This window comes from Cyanistes caeruleus, chromosome 22 (genome assembly GCF_971803275.1).
Source record: "Cyanistes caeruleus chromosome 22, bCyaCae1.hap1.1, whole genome shotgun sequence".
NCBI lineage: Eukaryota > Metazoa > Chordata > Aves > Passeriformes > Paridae > Cyanistes > Cyanistes caeruleus.
The window spans coordinates 4,021,627-4,040,003 of record NC_141722.1 but is presented as its reverse complement, the minus strand read 5'-3'; the positions used below and the strand labels follow the sequence as shown (position 1 = coordinate 4,040,003).

Below are 18,377 nucleotides of genomic sequence, written 5' to 3'. Positions count from 1 at the left end.
ATGTCTGTGTGTGAAACTGTGTTTGCTAGAAAGAGCCAGCAGCAAACACAGCACTGAAGGCATGCTGGGAGGAGCTGCTGCAACACAGAGCTGGGCTGGAACTATGAATATGCAATTAAAAAATCTGGATTTTTCCGTGTTACAGAATTAGAGTGAAAAGGAGCCAAGAAATATCTTTGACAGAAACAATGCATCAGCTGGAGTGGAAATGGGAATGCATTACCATGCCATACATATGCAATTTGTTTGCCTTACAACTTTTGAATGTTTAACAGGCTCTAGCTGTAGAAATTAATATTTATTTAAACCATCTGCTGATAACATTTTCTCTCTATTTTTAGAAACATAGAAGGAGTAATAACAATAAATATCTAGAATCCTATTGCATAATCACACTTTCAAAGAAATATTCCCACAAACACTGGGTGAATTAACAGTTCCTAGAAGTGGCTGAGGTTGCTCCTTTTTTTTCAAACATGCAGAAGGGGCTGCCCCACAGCCTTAGCAATCTTCCTCTGACCATCAACTCCAAGGGATGGTATTCCTTGTGTATCACCACCAAAGCATTTGTTTCCAAAATCCCTGCTGGAAACAAGCTGAAGATCAATAAAGGACAACTTGGAGCAGCAGGTGGAGGGAGGAGGCAGCACCATGGGGTGGGTGTTTGGGGAGCTGATGTGCAATGAAAACGTGCTGAACTCCCAAAGATGAACACACTGAACTCACTCTGACATCCTGCATTTCATTTTGCCAGCAGAACTGCATTTTAGAGGTTTAATTGGTCCTGGGTTAGGTGTAAACAACCCACACAAGGGAGACCCTTGACCTTCTTTGTACCAGGGAGTCAGTTTTCTCCATTATTACCTGGATGCCAGGGACATCACAGAATTAAATGAAAAAGAACCTTGCTCTAGCATCCTTTTCTTGACCATTTTATAAAAAAATGGAATGAAATCAAATACTTCAAGACAGAGGCTCAAATTTACAAAAAAACAATATGAACTTCTATTTTCCCTGGTTTTTTTTTTTTCCTAAATATCAGTGGTAAAGTGCTAAATTATACTTTATTTCCAAATCACTGAAAATTCAGTATTTGCTCCACATAACCACTGGAATACTGTATCTGCCAATTCCAGCAAAACAAACTCTCCCAGTTCTCTCCCTGAGAAAAGGACCTCATGTTACTGACACAGCCATTGCCATGTGGTTGCAAAGAAAAGAATGGTTTCATTTGTTTACAGTTTGTTGTTAGACAACATCCTCTTCTTCCTCCTCCTCCTCCTCATCATCTTCCTTTGCAATGAAATGGAGCTTCCTGGCTTCTCGCCTGCTCCTTGTCACACTCGGGAGCACAACTGCTGGGAGATGCTGGAGGGAAAAGATCAAATCAACAAATCAAATCAACAAGGAAAGCCTGTGGTGGGAAATGGCAGGAGAACTCCTACCTCCACCAGCTCCCGTCCTCCCACAGGTGACACAACTTGGGAGCAGTGGCACAAACCCAAAGCTAAAGTGTGGAGCTTTGAGGGAAGTCTACCCAAGCCAGATTCATGGACAGTCTCAGGGCTGGCATTCCTTCCACTGCTGTGAAGAGGATTGGCAGACAGTGAAGGGCTCCCTAACTAAATCCTCACTGCTCCCTAGATACCACAAAAAACACCTAAAAGATGGCAGCATCACTTGCTCCAAAATTATGATTGTTCAAGGGATCCAAATTTAAAGCTCTGGCCCTTGGATCAGTTCAAAAGCTGAGGCAGACAGAAACCAGTTTCCATTCCAAACAATCCCAATGCAGTAGGGCTGGAACTGGGTGATTTCTAATATCCCTCCAACCCAAGCTGTTCTATGATTTTGTTAAGAACCAAAGACCACCAAAAGTCTATTTTGCCAACAATATTGTGTCTCCGTAATGTCATTATCAGTAAAAATACCTATCTCATGGAATTGGACTAAAAAGTCTAAATAAGAAAGATTTTACACCTAAATTAATTTAGCTGGGCAAGTAATTTCATCTCTGATGGAGACAATTTTATCTGGCATACAGGGCCAAACAACACTGGTCAAATTCACCAAGAGTTTTGAGGCAAATTTTAAGCAGACCAGGGCTGGGCCTAAAGCAGGAACGGACTTATCATCTCACCAGCTCAACATCTCCAAAGAACCGGTGCACTGGCATGGGCTGGTTGCTGTCCTCATCCGAGAGGCCGCTGCTGTGCTCCAGGAGCATCGGCCTCCGCGGGCGATCTGCATCCTCCGAGGTGGCCCCATCAAAGCTCCCACAGCTGCTCTCCTCTTCGCTGAACACGTGATAGTGGTGCAGATACCCCCCCATTTTTAATGGAGCATCACTGGGTTTCACTGTGTGTGGCTCCACAGAAACACCATGCTCCTCTTCCTGCTTCGCTTCATCAGTCTCTGGAATGCTTTCATCTTTTTCCTGTTGGATTATACTGCTGTCTCCTGGATCTTCTACACCTCCATCCCCATCAGATGTTTTGGGTGTTTCCCCCAGTGCAGCAAGGTTTCCACTTTCACACATGACTCCCTCTATCTCTGATTTTAGACTGCTTTCTTCGCATTTCATCCTCTTTGCAGGTTGTCCTTCAGCATCTTCATGTGATGAACACTGTTAGAAAAAAGGCAAGATCCTAAAACTCGCTTGAAAAAAAGAAGAATAAAATCACCTTATCTCTTTAGCTGCAAAGCTTGCTTTAGAACAGAAGGGCCCCATCACACGAGTGGCATTTTGATCCAAAAGTAATTAGTAGAAAGTGCATGTAAAGAGAGAAAAAGAGGAGCAGACAGCTTACATAAACTGCAATGTACAGTCCATCACCAGCAAGCAAAAAATACTTTGCTTAGAGAATAAACTACCACCGTACGAGGTCAACCACCATGCTCTTATTTTCTTAAGGATGATGCTAATGGGAATTACTGTGCCAGGCCTGTCATCACCCAGCAGGACGAGCGGCTAAATCTGCTCCGTATTTCTGCACTGGCACAACGACGTGGGAGGAGCGGGAACGGCGATAAATTTATTTCAGTTCTCCTGATAATTCCCACATGGTGATGCTCAGATTACAGCTGTTGATAATTAACCGCGATTCCGCACTCTGCGATCGCCCGGCACCGCGAGCATTCCCCCTCCCCGCCCCCCACCATCCCAGCCGGCTCCGTCCCTCGTACCGGGCTCGCCGTGTCGGCTGTTTCCCCCGCGGGCTGTGCGGGGTTGGCTGCCGGGGCCGCCTTCGCGGAGCGCCGGGCCCGGTGCCGGTGCCGGGGGCGGGGGCGGGCCGGGCGAGCGGAGCCGCGAGTGTCCGAGCGCCTCCGGCCCCGCGCCGCGCCGCCCGCCGCCATCTTGGGCCGCGCGTGGGCCCGCGCTCGCCATCTTGTGGAGCTCGGTGCAGGAGCCCCGGTGTGAGTGCGGGTACCGCGGAAAGGGCTCCGGGCACCGCGGAAAGGGCACCGGGCAAAGGGCACCGGCAGCGGGCAACGGGCAGCCTCATTCCACCTAGTGAGGGCGCGGAGCCCTCATACACAGCAGCCCCTCGCACACAGCAGCCTCTCACACACAGCCGCCCCTCACACACAGCAGCCCCTCACACACAGCCGCCCCTCACACACAGCAGCCCCTCACACACAGCCGCCCCTCACACACAGCAGCCCCTCACACACAGCCGCCCCTCACACACAGCCGCCCCTCACACACAGCAGCCCCTCACACACAGCAGCCCCTCACACACAGCAGCCCCTCACACACAGCAGCCCCTCACACACAGCCGCCCCTCACACGCAGCAGCCCCTCACACGCAGCAGCCCCTCTACACGCAGCAGCCCCTCACACACAGCCGCCCCTCACACACAGCAGCCCCTCACACGCAGGTGCCACTCACACGCAGCAGCCCCTCACACACAGCCGCCCCTCACACGCAGCAGCCCCTCACACACAGCAGCCCCCGGCTTGGACCACAGACAGCATCACCTAAAGGGAAGCCTTGGCAACGTGAGCACAAAGCAGCTCTTCACAGGTCACAGAATGGGGTGGGTTGGAAGAGACCTTGAAGATCATCCAGTCCCACCCTCTGCCATGGGCTTCACTATCTCAGTTTTCTCCGAGTGCCATCCAACTTAGCCATGGGCACTTCCAGGGATGGGGCAGCCACAGCTTCTCTGGGCAACCTGTGCCAGGGTCATCCCAGCCTCACAGCCAAGAATTTCTTCCCGGTATCCAATCTAAACCTATTCTCTATCAGTTTGAACCCATTCTTTCTTGTTCTGTCGCTACATGCTTCAGTAAATAGTCTTGCTTTATCTTTCTTACAAGTTTCCTTCAAGTATTGGAAGGCTGCAATTACAGTTTCTGAAGGGAGCTTACTGACCTCCCTCCCAGCTGCTGCTTGGGGAAAAACCCAAGCCCATCCTGCCTGAGAACTATGCAGCTTATAAACATTTGAAATCATTTGCTTCCCATTGTGTCTCAGTCTGGAGCAGCGCTTGCTCCCATTCAAGACGTGGTCGGAGAGTTATTATTCAGATGTGCTTCTCTCTGCTTTCCACAGCCCTCGGGGAACAAATTATGTCAGTAACTCAAATCCCTCTTTAACTTCAAGGACTCTGAGGGTAGCAGATGAATTTCTGTGTAGTAAAGCACCCAGATTTAAGTACGTAATTATCCTGTCTGATGTTCCCAGGGAGGTGCTGCGGGGAGCAATGGCAGGTACTGGTGCCCTGACGGCCACATCCCCACGATGGGGCCCATGGGCTCCATCCATCATATTAAACACAGCTCCTTCTCCAGTTAATTCAGTGCTTTGGGGATGTTGTGGGGATTTTTATAATTCTGTCCATCTGAGGGCACAGGAGCTTGTTTCTTTATAGCAGCCTTTAATGTTCTTGCTCATTGCAGAGTCGTCCCACGAGTCTCAGTGGTACCTGTGCTCCTCCATCCAACTTGGCTGATTAAATGCTTGTCCGTTCAGCTTGGCCTTAAAAAACAGAAGCAACAATTTAAATCGCAGAAATAAGTGGCAAGACTGTACCTATGGGGATATTCAAGAAATACATTTTTTCTCAAAAGTATAAAATCCCCCAGTTAAACCATGCAGGTTTGGAGACTTGTCTGCACGTTGTTGTGCAATTTCCCTCCGTGCTCAGGGTCCGTCTGTGCTTTGTTCTCTGGGTGAGATAATTCATATTCTTCTCCAAAACCTCCTTGCTCCACTCTCTCACAGTGTTGTTGCTTGCAGCCATGGAATACAGATGATTGTTTTTATTAGGCAGTGAAAACTTATACTGTCTTGTAAACAGCCGCAGACTAAAACTGGCTGAAAAGAGCATTTCTGCAGCTGGAAAACGTGGTTCTTGTTTTAATTTCCACAACAAACTGAAAATAGTGAGGAAAATTTAATGTTGACAATTCTAATAAATACTTTTCACAACACTGTATGTTGCTTGGGTTTTATGCTGCTTTGGAAAGATGATGTGACTGAGCACTGAGAATGGGGTGGCAAAGCCCTGAGCAGTCCTGTAACCTTTGGTGGCCTGATGTGGGGTGAGGTACACAACTACAAGCACGTGAGGCTCTGTGGGGTGGCCTTGGATAGTCACAAGGGACACAGCAGCTTAGATGGAGCTGGGATGGCAGGGCTCCCTCCAGAACTCTCATGTCACATTCGTCCTATTTCCCCCATCATTTTGGGGGTAGGTGGTGACAATTTCACAGCTGCAGATGTTGCTGCATATTCTGAAATACGGCTGAGATAAAAACTGTCACATAGCGCAGGAAGCACCCGGGAGAGACTGTGAATCCCTCTGAGATCCATCCCCATCTCAGCAGCACTGACTCCCAAGTGACTTGAAAGGCGACAGGGGGACTGCCAACAGCCAGCAGCCCTCAGAGAGAATCAGAGAAGCACAAGCTATTTACATTAAACCCACATTTCCACATAAAAGGGGGCCTATTCTCAATATTAAAAAAAAAAATGGGTTATTTTAGAATCTGTTGTCTAAGCCGGCAGGGAAGAAAAAATAAAAAGAGGGATTTTGTGAGCTCCATCATTCCTGTGAAAACTGGCGGCTCTGCAGCAGCAGCTGATGAGCTTATGGAGCAGGAAGGGAGAGCCGGGCTGTGAAACTCGATGTGCAAATGAGCTTCTTGCAGCACTTGTCTCTGCGCCTGTCACTTGCACCAGTGTCCCTGTCTGTTATAATCCTCCCAGTTCATTTGGCTAAACATGACTGACATGCCAGGGACAGCAGCCAAAAGAAATGTTGCCTGTAAACATGCTGGCTGTTAACTGTTGAATGTGAGGTCTATCATACTGAACAGCCATCCGTCAGGAGTGCTGGCTGTCCTTTTCCTGCCATGGGAAAGGTGGGTTGAGTTCAAGTGGCTGAATTCTTCTGGGGAGAAAGCAGGAGGAGAATCCATTTCCCAATAACCAGTACCAGGAGCCTTGCTCCCTGCTACATCCTTCTGGCTGCCTCCTCTGCCTCCTCAGCAGGAAGAGTTGGTCTTGTGCTGAAGATTTGAAGAAAAAATGTTTAATTGTTTAAAAATGTTTCCCTTCCACGACATGGTGTTGTCGTGCCAGCTCAGGTAATGTTGGTGAGCACTGAGACTGGATGGGGCTCTGAGTAACCTGGTCTAAGGAAGGTATCCCTGCCCATGGCAGGGAGTTAGAACTGGATGATCTTTGAGGTGCCTTCTAAGCCAAACCATTCTGTGATTCCATGATTCTATGAACTACAAGTTTTGGGCTCACAGAGGCACTGTCCTGGGAAATTCTCTGGGATTCGACACCCCACCTAAAACTGAATATTCACAAGGATCTGCAGCCCTCTGATGCAGCTGCCCTGAGCACTGCTGACCTGAAGACCTTTGCACCACTCATATGGAATAAACCCCTCATTTCCATCACAGAGGAGTGCTCACATCAGGAGCTGGTGAACCTTGACTCAGAAATCACAGGGAATTTACGGTACATAATGAAACTTAATGCTTGCCATGTGAGAAATCTCTTTGAGTCTTATTTTGGATTTCTTGCAAGTGTTTTATCAAGGACCAAATGTGGAAAGGCAGTATGTGAAGAAATTAATTAACACGACAGAGCTGTACGTGGGCTTTGTGAGAAAGAGCAACAAAGAGGAAACCTGTGACATTCGTTAATGATAAACCATAAGGAATGTTGGAGAACAGTGAGTGCAGAGAACCCAGCCCAGGCTGGGGGGATGCAGTACCTGTCTGAGGGGCTGTTCGGCACCAGGCTTGCTGTGATGGGTACAGCTGGAGACACTGGAGCCCTGCCAGGACTCTTCCCTAAACCCTTGCCTGAAGCCCTGCTGCTCATGGTCTTGTCTCCCTGTTATTGATGCACTTCTTGTAACAATCTCTGGTGTTTACCTGGCAAATCCTTCCCAAGGCACCTCTGAACACTGCCCAGTGAATTCCACCTGCCCCAGGTCTCCTGCCCTCCCTAAACTCCTCTTGCTCCTGGCATATTGATTTTTAAAGTGTTTCACAAACCACCAGTCAATCTCTCCCAGCACAAAGCATCTCACTGGGTCCAAATCCTTACCTTTGCTTCAGGAGACTGATTACTTGGATTTTAATGATTTACTGGCAACTTGGGCAGGCTGTTAAAAAGCATCAGCTACAGAAACCTTTTTCTGGCTCAGTTTAACAGCTGCAGTAACTGTAGCCGTGGGAACAGGCGCTCCCGCCCCTCTGTTTCCCGCTTTGTCACGTCGCTTTGCTACAGGCTTCAATTAGGGTTTAATTAGGGTTTAATTCCCATCGAAGTCCCCGGCCGGGGCAGCAGCTCGGGCTCAGCCGCCGCCCGACGCTGGGGGTCAGTGTGAGACCGGCGGTGTGGCCGCGCCGCTCGTGGACTCGGGGGACACTGGGGACACGGGGGACACGGGGGACACGCAGGATGGGCGACACGGGGAGATACGGGGGGACATGGCGAGATAAAGGACACGGGATAAAGGAGAGACAAAGAGTTCTCTCTGGTTCCCGTGGGAGAGGCTCAGCCCCCACCAAGCCTATCCGCCCTCCTGCCAGGAGAACCGATTCAGGGAGGCACAGGATGGTTGGGGATGGAGGGACGTCAAGGCTTATCCCGTTCCGACCCCCTGCCATGGGCAGGGACACCAGACACTAGACCACTCTGCTACAAGCCCTGCCCAACCTGACCTTGGACACTTCCACGGCTGGGGCAGCCACAGCTTCTCTGGGCAGCCTGTGCCAGCCCCTCACCACCCTCACAGGGAAGAATTTCTCCCTGTATTTCCCTTCTTTTAGTTTAAAGCCATGCCCCCTTGTCCTGTCAGTCCATGCCCTTGTCCATTGTCCTCTACAACTCTCCTGGATCCCTTTTAGTCTCTGGAAGGGGTTCTAAGGTCTCCCCAGAACCTCCTGTTCTCCAGGCTGGATACTCTCCTGTTCTCCCAGCATTTCTCCATGGGAGAGATGTTCAGATTTTGCCTGGTTGCTTTGCTGGGCACCCCAGGGAGCTGGGGCAGTTGTGTTCTGCAGCTCTGAGTGTGCTGCTCCCAGCTGGCACAGGGGATCTTAGGAACAAACAGCTTCCCCCTGTTTCCTCCAGCCTCCCTCTGCCTGCAGACAGCTGAGCCTGGTCCTGGCATTGCCACCCTTCCCAGCTGTCAGAGGGACAGGTTGGGAACACCACACTCAGCAAGGCTGAACTTCATCCAAAAGCTGAGCCCAGGCTGCTCTCAGCATAATTTGCTTCGTTAGATTTAAAATAATAATAATTTAAAAATGCCCTTCCTCTGTCCTACATGCCAGTGAGCATCAGGCTCACCGAGCCCCAGCCTGATTTTCCACCAGTGACAGGTAACATTTTGGTGAGTGTTGTACATTATTTAACACCATATCTTTGGGGAGATAAAAATTCTTTGAGTGAATGCAAGTGTCTTCTCTACACACCTGACAAGGATGGAAGTGGCTGTTTTACACAAGGCTCATTAAATATAAACCCACCATGTTGATTTCAGCATCTTAAATTACTTAAGCCAATGTAATGGGATAAATATTTGATGGTGAATTTTATTAAATTTCCACTACTATTATGTTACTGCTAAAAAGATAAAGATTTCTTTAAAATCTGCTTGGTGGTCTCCAAAGGCAGATGATTGGAAATCTGACTCAAAACCTGCCTGCAGGGATTGCTTTGGGGATGGGAATGAATTATCTCCTTCCCTCTGTCCTCTGCAGGTAACAGCAGATTCTTCCCACTCCTGTCAGGATTAGTCAGTTCCTGAAAATAGTGACAGTAGCCCAGGCCTGGCCCAGAGCTGTGGAAGGGCACACAGTTGAGGCTGTGCCCACCAAGGGTGGCTCTGCACAGGATAACCCTTGGGAGCAGCATGGGAGGGCAGGGAGTGTCCCACAGGAGGGTGACTGCAGGCTGGCTGCTTGCAGATGTTGATTGCGTTTGATCTCAGGCTCGTATTTGTCTCCCAGTTTCTGCACTTTGCAGCTCTGCTTGGAAGGCAGAATGGAACAGGAGTATTGTGGTGTGGTGGGAAATCACCTGAGAAATGAGCACCTGCACAAGCTGTGCGTGTGCCCCAGATCTGGAGGGGCCGGGGCACTGTCCCCACAGAGCTGGTGCTGTGGTGTGGACTGGGGTCACCTCAGTGAGCGCTCACAGCCGCTCTGCCAGCCACGCAGAAAGGAAATCCACCGAGGCACTGAAAAGAGGACATCACCAGGATGTTTTTAAACTCTGATTTGACAAAATCCTACCAGATTTTCTCTCATTAGCACTTGCCTCTGAACGCAGCTTGAGGTGAGACCTACCTTTCAGCAGAGCTGTGGCCCACACCAGAGCCCCATCCGAAAGTGCTGCCCCGTGAATCAGTAGCACATCTCGAGTCAGAGCGCGGTAAGTTGTGCAGTCCTGAGTCTATAAATATTTCTGTTTGCCTTTGAAAGGATTGCTGCACAGTGGCACTTTCTCTCCCTGTCACATAATTAACTCTTGCTCGCTTTCTGTCACTTGTCTTGCGATAATTCAATACATGAAGTTTAAAACACCTCAACAATCTAATTCTTGGAATTTAAGAGTTGCCAATTTCTGGGCAGATGAAATCTCCCAGGACAAAGCTGGTCCAAGCAAAGGCATGTGCCCGTGGATGAGCACCTGAGATGGAGAAGGCAGCTGGGCCAGGTGGCATTTACTTAGTAGAGCAAGAAGCCATCAGCATTTTCCTGAAGAGGTGTCTCTTTCTCTGGTATCTTACAAGATGGGGAGTTTAAGCCACTCCAGGAATCTCATCACAGTTTAGTAGCTCCCTGAATTAAAAAGGATAATTACAGATGGAACACCCTGGAGCAGGGCCATGGAACAGGCTATTGAGGTCATTCTCTTGTCCACTCTTATGACTTCTTTCAGAACCAGAGCAAGCTCTGTGCCCAAAGATCCCCACTTGGATTTATTTCTTTTTACCACTGGTTCCCAGTGCCAGAGGTTACACGTAAAGACCTGTAACTGCACCTCAGAGAGGACCTTCTACCAGTGGGGATCCTCAGACAGCATCTGTCTTCAAAAGAGCAGGAAAAAACAATCAGAGGAGACATGTTCTGTTCATGCAACAGCAAGCAATATTGTTCCGTTGGTAGGAATCACGCTAGGACAGCGGCTCCAGTGGCCCGGAGCGCCGCGCTCTTACACATTCCTTCCAACTGGGGACTGCAGTGCAACAGGAGCGGTTCCGTTATCAGCCCTGGGAGGCTCTGGTAATGCACCCACATCCTCATTACAATCTGCTTAAGTACTTCCTACATCAGGTATTGCCTCCATCAAGCATCGCTGCTGATCTCCTGTGTCCCGACTCTTTTGAAGCAGGTTTTCCAGGAGCAGCTCCATTACACGATGCCACAGCTCTGAGTCATCTCCCACCTCTCCACAGGGCCAGCTGCGTGCCTTTGTCATCCGCACTGCTCGCATCCTGCACAGAAGATGTCACACGACTGTCCAGACACTGTCCCAGTGTGTAATAGCTGCTCTTCAGAGACAGATTAATCATGTAAGCAGAGAAAGACTTCAGCCAGGCACTCCTGCTCAAGCAGTGCGTTTCTAGGGCTCTTTTCTGCATGCACTGATAGTGCTTAATGCTTAACACAGAGTCAGAATTAAAAACCACTCTGAAGGAGGGTTTAGGGCTCAGAGCATTGTAATAACACTGTCACAGAGCCAGAAACTTGACTGCCACATCTTCCTGTCCCTTTCTGTACTTCTTCCTAGGGCAGAGGGGTGACTAGTGTAATACCAATCTTCACAGGTTCCAGAAGTGCCTTGGTTTCTTCTTACTATTGTCTTGGGTCATTTTCTTCACTACATGACCCTTGCTGGTTATCCTTTTCAGCTAAAAATACCTGCTCCTCACATGTCCGTCTGGTGGGCGGGAGCTGCCGCTGGAGTGCCAGGGATGTTGTTTTGACACTTTGATTTGATGCGAGGACACACGAATAGAAAGCCACCAGTGAATAGAAGAATAAATCTATATGTTCCTTGCTGTCACTTCAACTAGAAAGCAAAGCTGGCAGCTCTCGCTCTTCAGGGAATCTGAGATTATTTGGACAAAGGTTTCCCCATGGGTGGCACACTGGCAGGAACAAAGGAGCAGGGTTCACAGGAGAAACAAGTGTCCTGCAGCCAGCACGATCAAAAGCGAGCCCCGGAACTGTGTGTACACCAGGTTGGGCAGGAGAGATTGAACAACAATCAGGTGCACAAGAAACCCATTCAGAGAGAGGGTTCTGAGGGAATTGAAACAAGCGTTGGCCCTGCTTCATCTGCAGACAATAGCACTGTTTAAGGAGAAACTCCTACACTGTGTGGCTGTGCTTTTGTTATCCTTTTAAATAGGAAAATAAGTAAACCAAGTTCCTAGGCAGTGCCCAGGGAGGTGGTGGGTAACTTACCTGTACACAACTGGCACGGTTTCCGTGCCCATCCACATGCCAAGGTTTGTCATTGCTTATCTATGTCCTGCCAAAACCCAGCCACGTCACCAGAGACTTCTGCTCCTGTGCTTGGTGCATTTTGGTATCAGAAGTGTTTCAGGATAGATTTTAGTGGGGGGAGAGAGAGAAAGCACTAACCTCTGCTCTGACCAGTTTGGAGCATCCTGCACTGCTCCAGGGGCCAGAGGCAGCAGCGCTGTCAACTGTGCACCTCCTGTTCCACCTCCCAGACCTCCTGTCCCTCCTCCCAGACTTCCTGTCCCACCTGCAGACCTCCTGTCCCACCTGCAGACTCCCTGTCCCTCCTCACAGACTTTCTGTCCCACCTGGAGACTGACCGTTCCACCTTCCAGACATCAGGTGGAACCTTTCAGGCTCTTCTCCACCAGCATCAGAGCCAGGAGAGCTGCTCTGGCCCTGGAAGTGAGGCTGGCCCTGTGCCAGCCAGCATCCATGGCAGGGTGATCCTCTCTGTAATGGATTTCTTCCAGCAAGGGAAAGCAGTGCAGTGCCCCTTGTTGCTCTCACACAGCTGAACATCAGCTTCTCCTCCCCTCTAAGCTCTCCAGAGAGAAACTGCTCCAGCTAAGAAGTCAGGAGGCTGGGGCATCCCCTGGATCGTGCTATTCCCTGGGGACAGCAGTGTTTTTACCACTGCTGACGTTCTTGCTGTGTTGCCAAGGTCGAGCTTCCCTCTCTGTGTGCAGCTTCCCCGCACTTGACCCGCGGCGATCTCTGCATTTGCAGCTCTGCAGTTCTCAGGGCTTCGTGCTTTTGGTCACACTCCTGCACAGGGAACAGGCACATCCCTTGGTTTTGTCTCCACGCTCAGTAACTGCAGAAGGAAAAAACCCTTAAGGAGTGCCTAGGTTGCATCTTTGGGCAGAACTGTACAGGTGTGCACTTCCATAAGTATTGCAGACAGGAGTTTATTAGATTCCACTCGCATGGCAACTGCTGCATTACAGATGCTGGAGACTTTGGAAGGAACCCAACCACCAGTTTCTCAACGAATATTTTATCACCATTGGGCTGTGCTGAGTGAGGATTCTTCTCCTCAAAGCAGGGAGAGCTGGGCAGGAGGAGGAGAGGGGCCACCACAGTCAAGCTGAAGCAATTCTTTCTTCTGTAGTTTAATCCTCTTCCCTCCCCTTGGTACGCAGTTTATTTAATTGCGGAGACAAGATGCATTGCTTTCCTGAGGGATTGTGGGAGAATATTTGTAATCCAAGGGCTGTAATTGAACTCGGTAATAATAATTATACTTCTCTTCATTAATATGTCTTAAAGCTCATTACAAACTATTTTCGTGCCAGCATCTTTGCCAAATCCCCACAGAGTTAGAGATAACTTCTTATTCCAGTAGAGCAGCAACTTTAAGGACTCTCGCTGGGCAGCAGCAAGAGCCAAGCCCCTGAGCTCGCTTTTGAGGCCAGGGCAGTGTGATCCCAAGGGATATGAGGAACTGACCAACACAGTACAGCTGGTCAGGGGCTGGCCTAGGATGGGGAATCCCCAAGCTTGATGCCATTCACCCTGCAGCAGTTTTGCTGCTCACCGCTGGGGATGGAATACCTCTCCTCTGAGGAAAGGCTGAGAGAACTGGGATTGTTCAGCCTGGAAAAGGCTTGGGATGACCTAATTGTGGCTTTCCAGTACCTGAAGGGAGTTGACAAGAAAGATGGAGAGAGACTATTTACAAGGGCCCAGAATGACAGGACAAGGGGGGAATGGTTTCACATTGTTAGAGAGCAGAGTTAGATGGGATATTAGGAAAAATTCTTCCCTGTGAGGGTGGTGAGGTCCTGGCACAGGCTGCCCAGAGAAGCTGTGGCTGCCCCTGGATCCCTGGAGGTGTCCAAGGCCAGATTTAATGGGGCTTGGAGCAACCTGGGACTGTGGAAAGTGCCCCTGCCTACATCAGACTGTTGGAGCAAGATGAACTTCCAATCCAAACCATCCTGGGATTCTGTGATTCATCTGAACTGGGGTTGGTTGGGCGCTGAGAATGTTGTTCCAAGCTGAGCAGTCAATAATGGCACAGAAAACCCTGCTTGAATCTGCCTGTCCAGAGAAGGGGAGCCATTCCTGAGCCACAAGGCTTTGCTGAGCTGTTCCGCCTGGCTGGAGTGCCTGTGGAGCCATGCCCACCATGAGGATCCAGCTGTGCTCTGACAGGCAGTGCCTGACAGGGGGTGCCTGTGTCATTATATGCCCCGAGGAGTGGATCTAAAAGCGGATGCTTTTCAGTACAAGAATGTCTATTCCAGATCACAAGTCTGCAATTAAAATGAAAAATTCAAACTCATTTTACTTAGACAAGAGATATGAGGGATGCAGTGCATTAAGATGTTTTCCAAACTTTCAAATCTCATTATCACTGAAGTGAGGTCCCAGTGCAAATCCCAGCGTGCAGAGGGCAAAACGTTCCCTAGGTTTAAGATAACATTCTGCCCCTCTCCAAGGAGAAGATGTGGCTCTTTCAGGAATGCTGCTCGTTCAATATTTAAGCTCAGTCTGTGCGACACGCGAGGTACCTTAGCATTCATTATCCTGTTTGTGCCAGCATCTCGGCCGAGTCCCCAGTGCACCAGGGAGAACCATTTTCCTGCTACAGCAGCAGCACTAAGGTGTGCTGTGGCAATTACAGGGGAATATAAATTTTCAGCTCTCCTGAAATCGCAGCACTCCTATTAAAGCAGCCCACTGGCTATGTGCTAAATTTGCCCAGACAGCGGCAGGGCCAGACAATGATGGCCTGTGGAGATCCTCCGGAATAGGCCGTGTGCTGCTGGGTTGGCTGTGGATGAAATGCACTCCTCTGTCACCAGCTCTCTGGCTCAGAGCAGTTCCAAGAGAAAAAAAAAAAAAAAAAGAAAAAGGAGCAGAACAAGCAGCAGCAGCACAATAGGCTTTCTTTGAAGCAATTCTTCCAGGTATGTGTGCACTTACTCCCTGGATCTGCAAGTATTTGTCAAATAAATTCAATTAATTTTCTCAAACAAGCATTTCTGCTTTTCACTGGAATCTCTCCTATGGAGCTCACCCAAGACATTTGAAGTTCCCATTCCCCAGAGCCACAATAGCCAGGAGGAGCAGAGCTGCAGTGTCCCAGGGGGCTGCTGGTCACCCAGCTGGGCACAGTAGGGGACAGTTCTGCCACTTTCACTCTGCAGAGCCTTCACTCCATGAGCAACAAAAGCTCTGAGCTGGATCATCAGCTCCACGCAGAATTTGCAGAGACAGAAGGAAAACAGATGATAACGGAGGAAGTTTGGAGGTTTGGATGGCAGGCACGGACACCTGGGGAATCCTTGCTGCATCCTGCCTTGGAGCAGAATGAAATAGAGGTCATGTTCATAGCTGTCCTGTCCCTTCCTCCCCATCACCTGTGGCTGCACGTCCCTGAGCTCAGATGAATCCCCCGTCTCACAGAGGATGTCAGAGAGCCCCGGCAGCAGCAGCCGGCATGGCTGAGGGCAGCAGAGCACAGAGCAGCAACTTGGAAATCATCTCTGCCTGTCTCAAAGCTGCCTCTGTGCTGTGAGAGCAGCTCCATGCGGGAGCCAGACAGCTGGGATCAGACAGGCACCGCACCGCCAGGCTGCTGCTTGTCAGCTCCTGCCGGGGAATGTGGGGGAGCACACGCCGCACGCCTCCGCTCCCGCTGGAGCATCCTCCTCTGCGGCTGGAACAGTGCAAGGGCTCGTCTGAGGGACACTCACCCTCCTCCAGCTCCCCTGGCCCTGTCCTGACGGGAGGGAGGGTGGAAACCCTCCCGGAATGGCTGCACTCCCAGCACGCCTGTTCCCACATCCTCCTCCCGAGCCCTTTGCTTCTGTGAAGATTTTTGCCTCTGAGTTTCTCATCTCCTTCCAAAACATGACACATCCCTTAAACTGACTTGAATGTAAACGATGCAAATGCAGGGAGAAAGTAATTAGTCTCTGGAGGCTACAACAGGGTTTTAAGCAACAAAATCACTGGGGATGGGTTCTATTTCACCTCACTGAGAAAGGAAGAAATCCCTCAAGAGTTGGTTTCGGGAGGGGTGGATTGCAGCCCATCGCTGCCAAAAGCTGCCACCCTTCTCTTTCAAGAGCTGCTTTTGATTTAACCTGCGTGTAAGAATTCATTCCCCAAAGCGGGACAGGAGGAGGCTCAGGCAACAGCCCCCAGTGACACACACTGTTCCCATCTCCATCTGCTCAGCCCATGCAAACACACCACCCCTAAAAACCCCCAAATGCTCATCCCCTGTGCCCTGACATTCACCCCGTGGGTTCTGCCTCCCTGCAGCACCAGCTTGCCAAAACCCACTCCTACTCTTGGCCATGGAGTCATTCCTACCCTGGCCCAGGAGCTGCAGCTGCAATCGACTGGCTGGGCTCATATGTTCCAAATCACCCTAATGGCACTTCAGAAATGCAAATAAAAGTGAGATTATGATATTTTACGTAAATAAGCAATGTGGCAATCCCAGCCTGGCTTGGCCTGCCAGGCAAATTCACTGGAGAGATACTAACATTGAAATATGTGAGCGTGTTTGCATGGAACATTTATTGTATAACTCTGGGCTCCAGTAAAGCCTTGTATAAATTATTCATTTTGGAATCGAGATGAAATGCCAAAAACCACCCACCAAGGGACTGCTTTTATTACTACCAGAGATCTAGTCTTAGTTAGCAGCTAAACTGTTAACACAGCTCACAAGGTAATTCCAAATGGGGAATAACGCGTTGCCTTCGTGTCACCACGTGCTGGGGACCCGCACACGCACACACGCTGCTTTAGGGGGGAAAACCGTGTCCTGAAGAGTGCAAACTTCAAAGAAAAGAAGCTGGGAGGGCAGGGAAGTGTTTGTAGAGGAAAGCGGAGCTCGGAGAAGAGCTGCGGCCGTGAGCGGCAGCCTCGCTGTGCGCTGGGCTGCGGGAGCCCAGGGGCAGCCCCGGGGCTGTGCCCGGAGCGCAGCGGCACCGCCGCCACCGGGGAAAGGGCGAGTGCCGGGCCCTCGGAGCGCCAGCACCCCCTGTACCAGGACACAAAATCCCGGGTAGCAGTTGCCATGGCAACTCCTCTCCTTAAACACTGCTGTTAAACTGTTGCTTCGAGGCCTCCGCCAGCATCTCGAGCCCCCTGCGAGCTTCAGTAATGACAGGACCCGGTCCTGGTCCTGGTCCTGGTCCTGGTCCTGGTCCTGGTCCTGGCCCTGGCCCTGGTCCTGGTCCTGGCCCTGGTCCTGGTCCTGGTCCTGGCCCTGGTCCTGGTCCTGGTCCTGGTCCTGGTCCTGGCCCTGGTCCTGGTCCTGGTCCTGGTCCTGGTCCTGGCCCTGGTCCTGGTCCTGGTCCTGGTCCTGGTCCTGGCCCTGGTCCTGGTCCTGGTCCTGGCCCTGGCCCTGGTCCTGGTCCTGGTCCTGGTCCTGGTCCTGCCCTGCTGCAGGGGCTTGTACTGCTCCATGCCTGGCACACCATGCTGAGGCTTCACCACAGGTCGTGTTCTTTCTGGAGCTGAAGGCTGACATTAAGGAGCCAGTTACCAATTTGCTGTTGAAAATTACTTTTTTTCATCTGAAATACCTGCAGTGCCCAAGGCCCCCAGGTGTAGCTTTAATTAGTCTTCCAGTCGCCCCTTCCTCCCACTGTATATCTCCCCCTCTGCATTTTCCAGGAGGCAAAACAAAGTGATGGATCATGGATGTGAGTTTGGGGACTACTGACTTCCCCGATTTGAACGGGGATGGCTGCAGGGACTTTTTTTGAGCTGCATGTAGCCTGCCCAGCCTCACCTCCAGCCCACTCAGGTGCATGGCAGGATTCTCCTTCAGCCTCCACACAGCCACTATTTCCCCATTCTCTTCCAGCTGGGGCTGGAATGGAGATGGTCTTGGAGGCTTTCTCCAAAATAAATTATTCTTTGAGTCTATGATTCTGCACTGAGTGTGCTGACTGCACTGGACATGCCAGCCAGGGAGGCAGAAACATATGAATGCTATTGCAATGCCAAGACACCCAGCCCTGCTGGCACATGACATTCTGGGAGCACATCTGGGGATGGCAGCAGCAGCAGCAGTGTTCTATTCCAGCAGTAGCAGCCCAGCACTTGCACAGTCCCAGACATCCATAGTCCCAGGCATCCCATGCAGCTGCAGTAAGTTCTCCTTCCCTAATGTAACTTTTTAATATCAGCAGCTGTCTCAGCCTCCAGCAGGGTTTTATGGATCATAAGAAAGGCTAAGTGGAAGTTTTCCCATTTTTATATTTTTTTGGAAGCAGATCAAACACTGAAAATTGAATGGCTTGGTGTAGTCTGGAACAGGGAACAGTGACAGGTGGAGGGGAGCTGCTGGTTCCCTGGGAAGGGACACATGTCCCACATCTGC

The 18,377-nt window shown here is 50.3% G+C and overlaps 1 protein-coding gene and 1 long non-coding RNA gene across 2 annotated transcripts; one reads left to right on the top strand and one right to left on the bottom strand.

Moving 5' to 3' along the window:
• Positions 1-283: 283 nt before the first annotated feature.
• Positions 284-3,372, bottom strand: C22H1orf174 (chromosome 22 C1orf174 homolog). The gene is made up of 3 exons (XM_023947082.2): positions 3,187-3,372; positions 2,141-2,626; positions 284-1,368 (listed from the first exon to the last, which is right to left on the bottom strand). Exons 1-3 carry the CDS (start codon positions 3,355-3,357, stop codon positions 1,249-1,251), a joined length of 777 nt encoding a protein of 258 aa, XP_023802850.2. The 5' UTR covers positions 3,358-3,372; the 3' UTR covers positions 284-1,248.
• Positions 3,373-3,564: 192 nt separating this feature from the next.
• On the top strand, positions 3,565-5,440 carry LOC111938614 (uncharacterized). The gene is made up of 2 exons (XR_002869033.2): positions 3,565-4,041; positions 4,907-5,440. It is a non-coding gene; the product is annotated as an uncharacterized LOC111938614 (long non-coding RNA).
• Positions 5,441-18,377: the final 12,937 nt, after the last annotated feature.

Bases quoted from the DNA above. Each gene is read 5' to 3' on its own strand.
- C22H1orf174 (XM_023947082.2), bottom strand. From the start codon at position 3,357: ATGGCGGCGGGCGGCGCGGCGCGGGGCCGGAGGCGCTCGGACACTCGC. The intron at 2,627-3,186 runs GTACGAGGGACG...TTTTTCTAACAG, and splicing joins CAGCCGACACGGCGAGCCCG to TGTTCATCACATGAAGATGC. The intron at 1,369-2,140 runs GTGAGATGATAA...TTTTCCCTCCAG, and splicing joins TCTTTGGAGATGTTGAGCTG to CATCTCCCAGCAGTTGTGCT.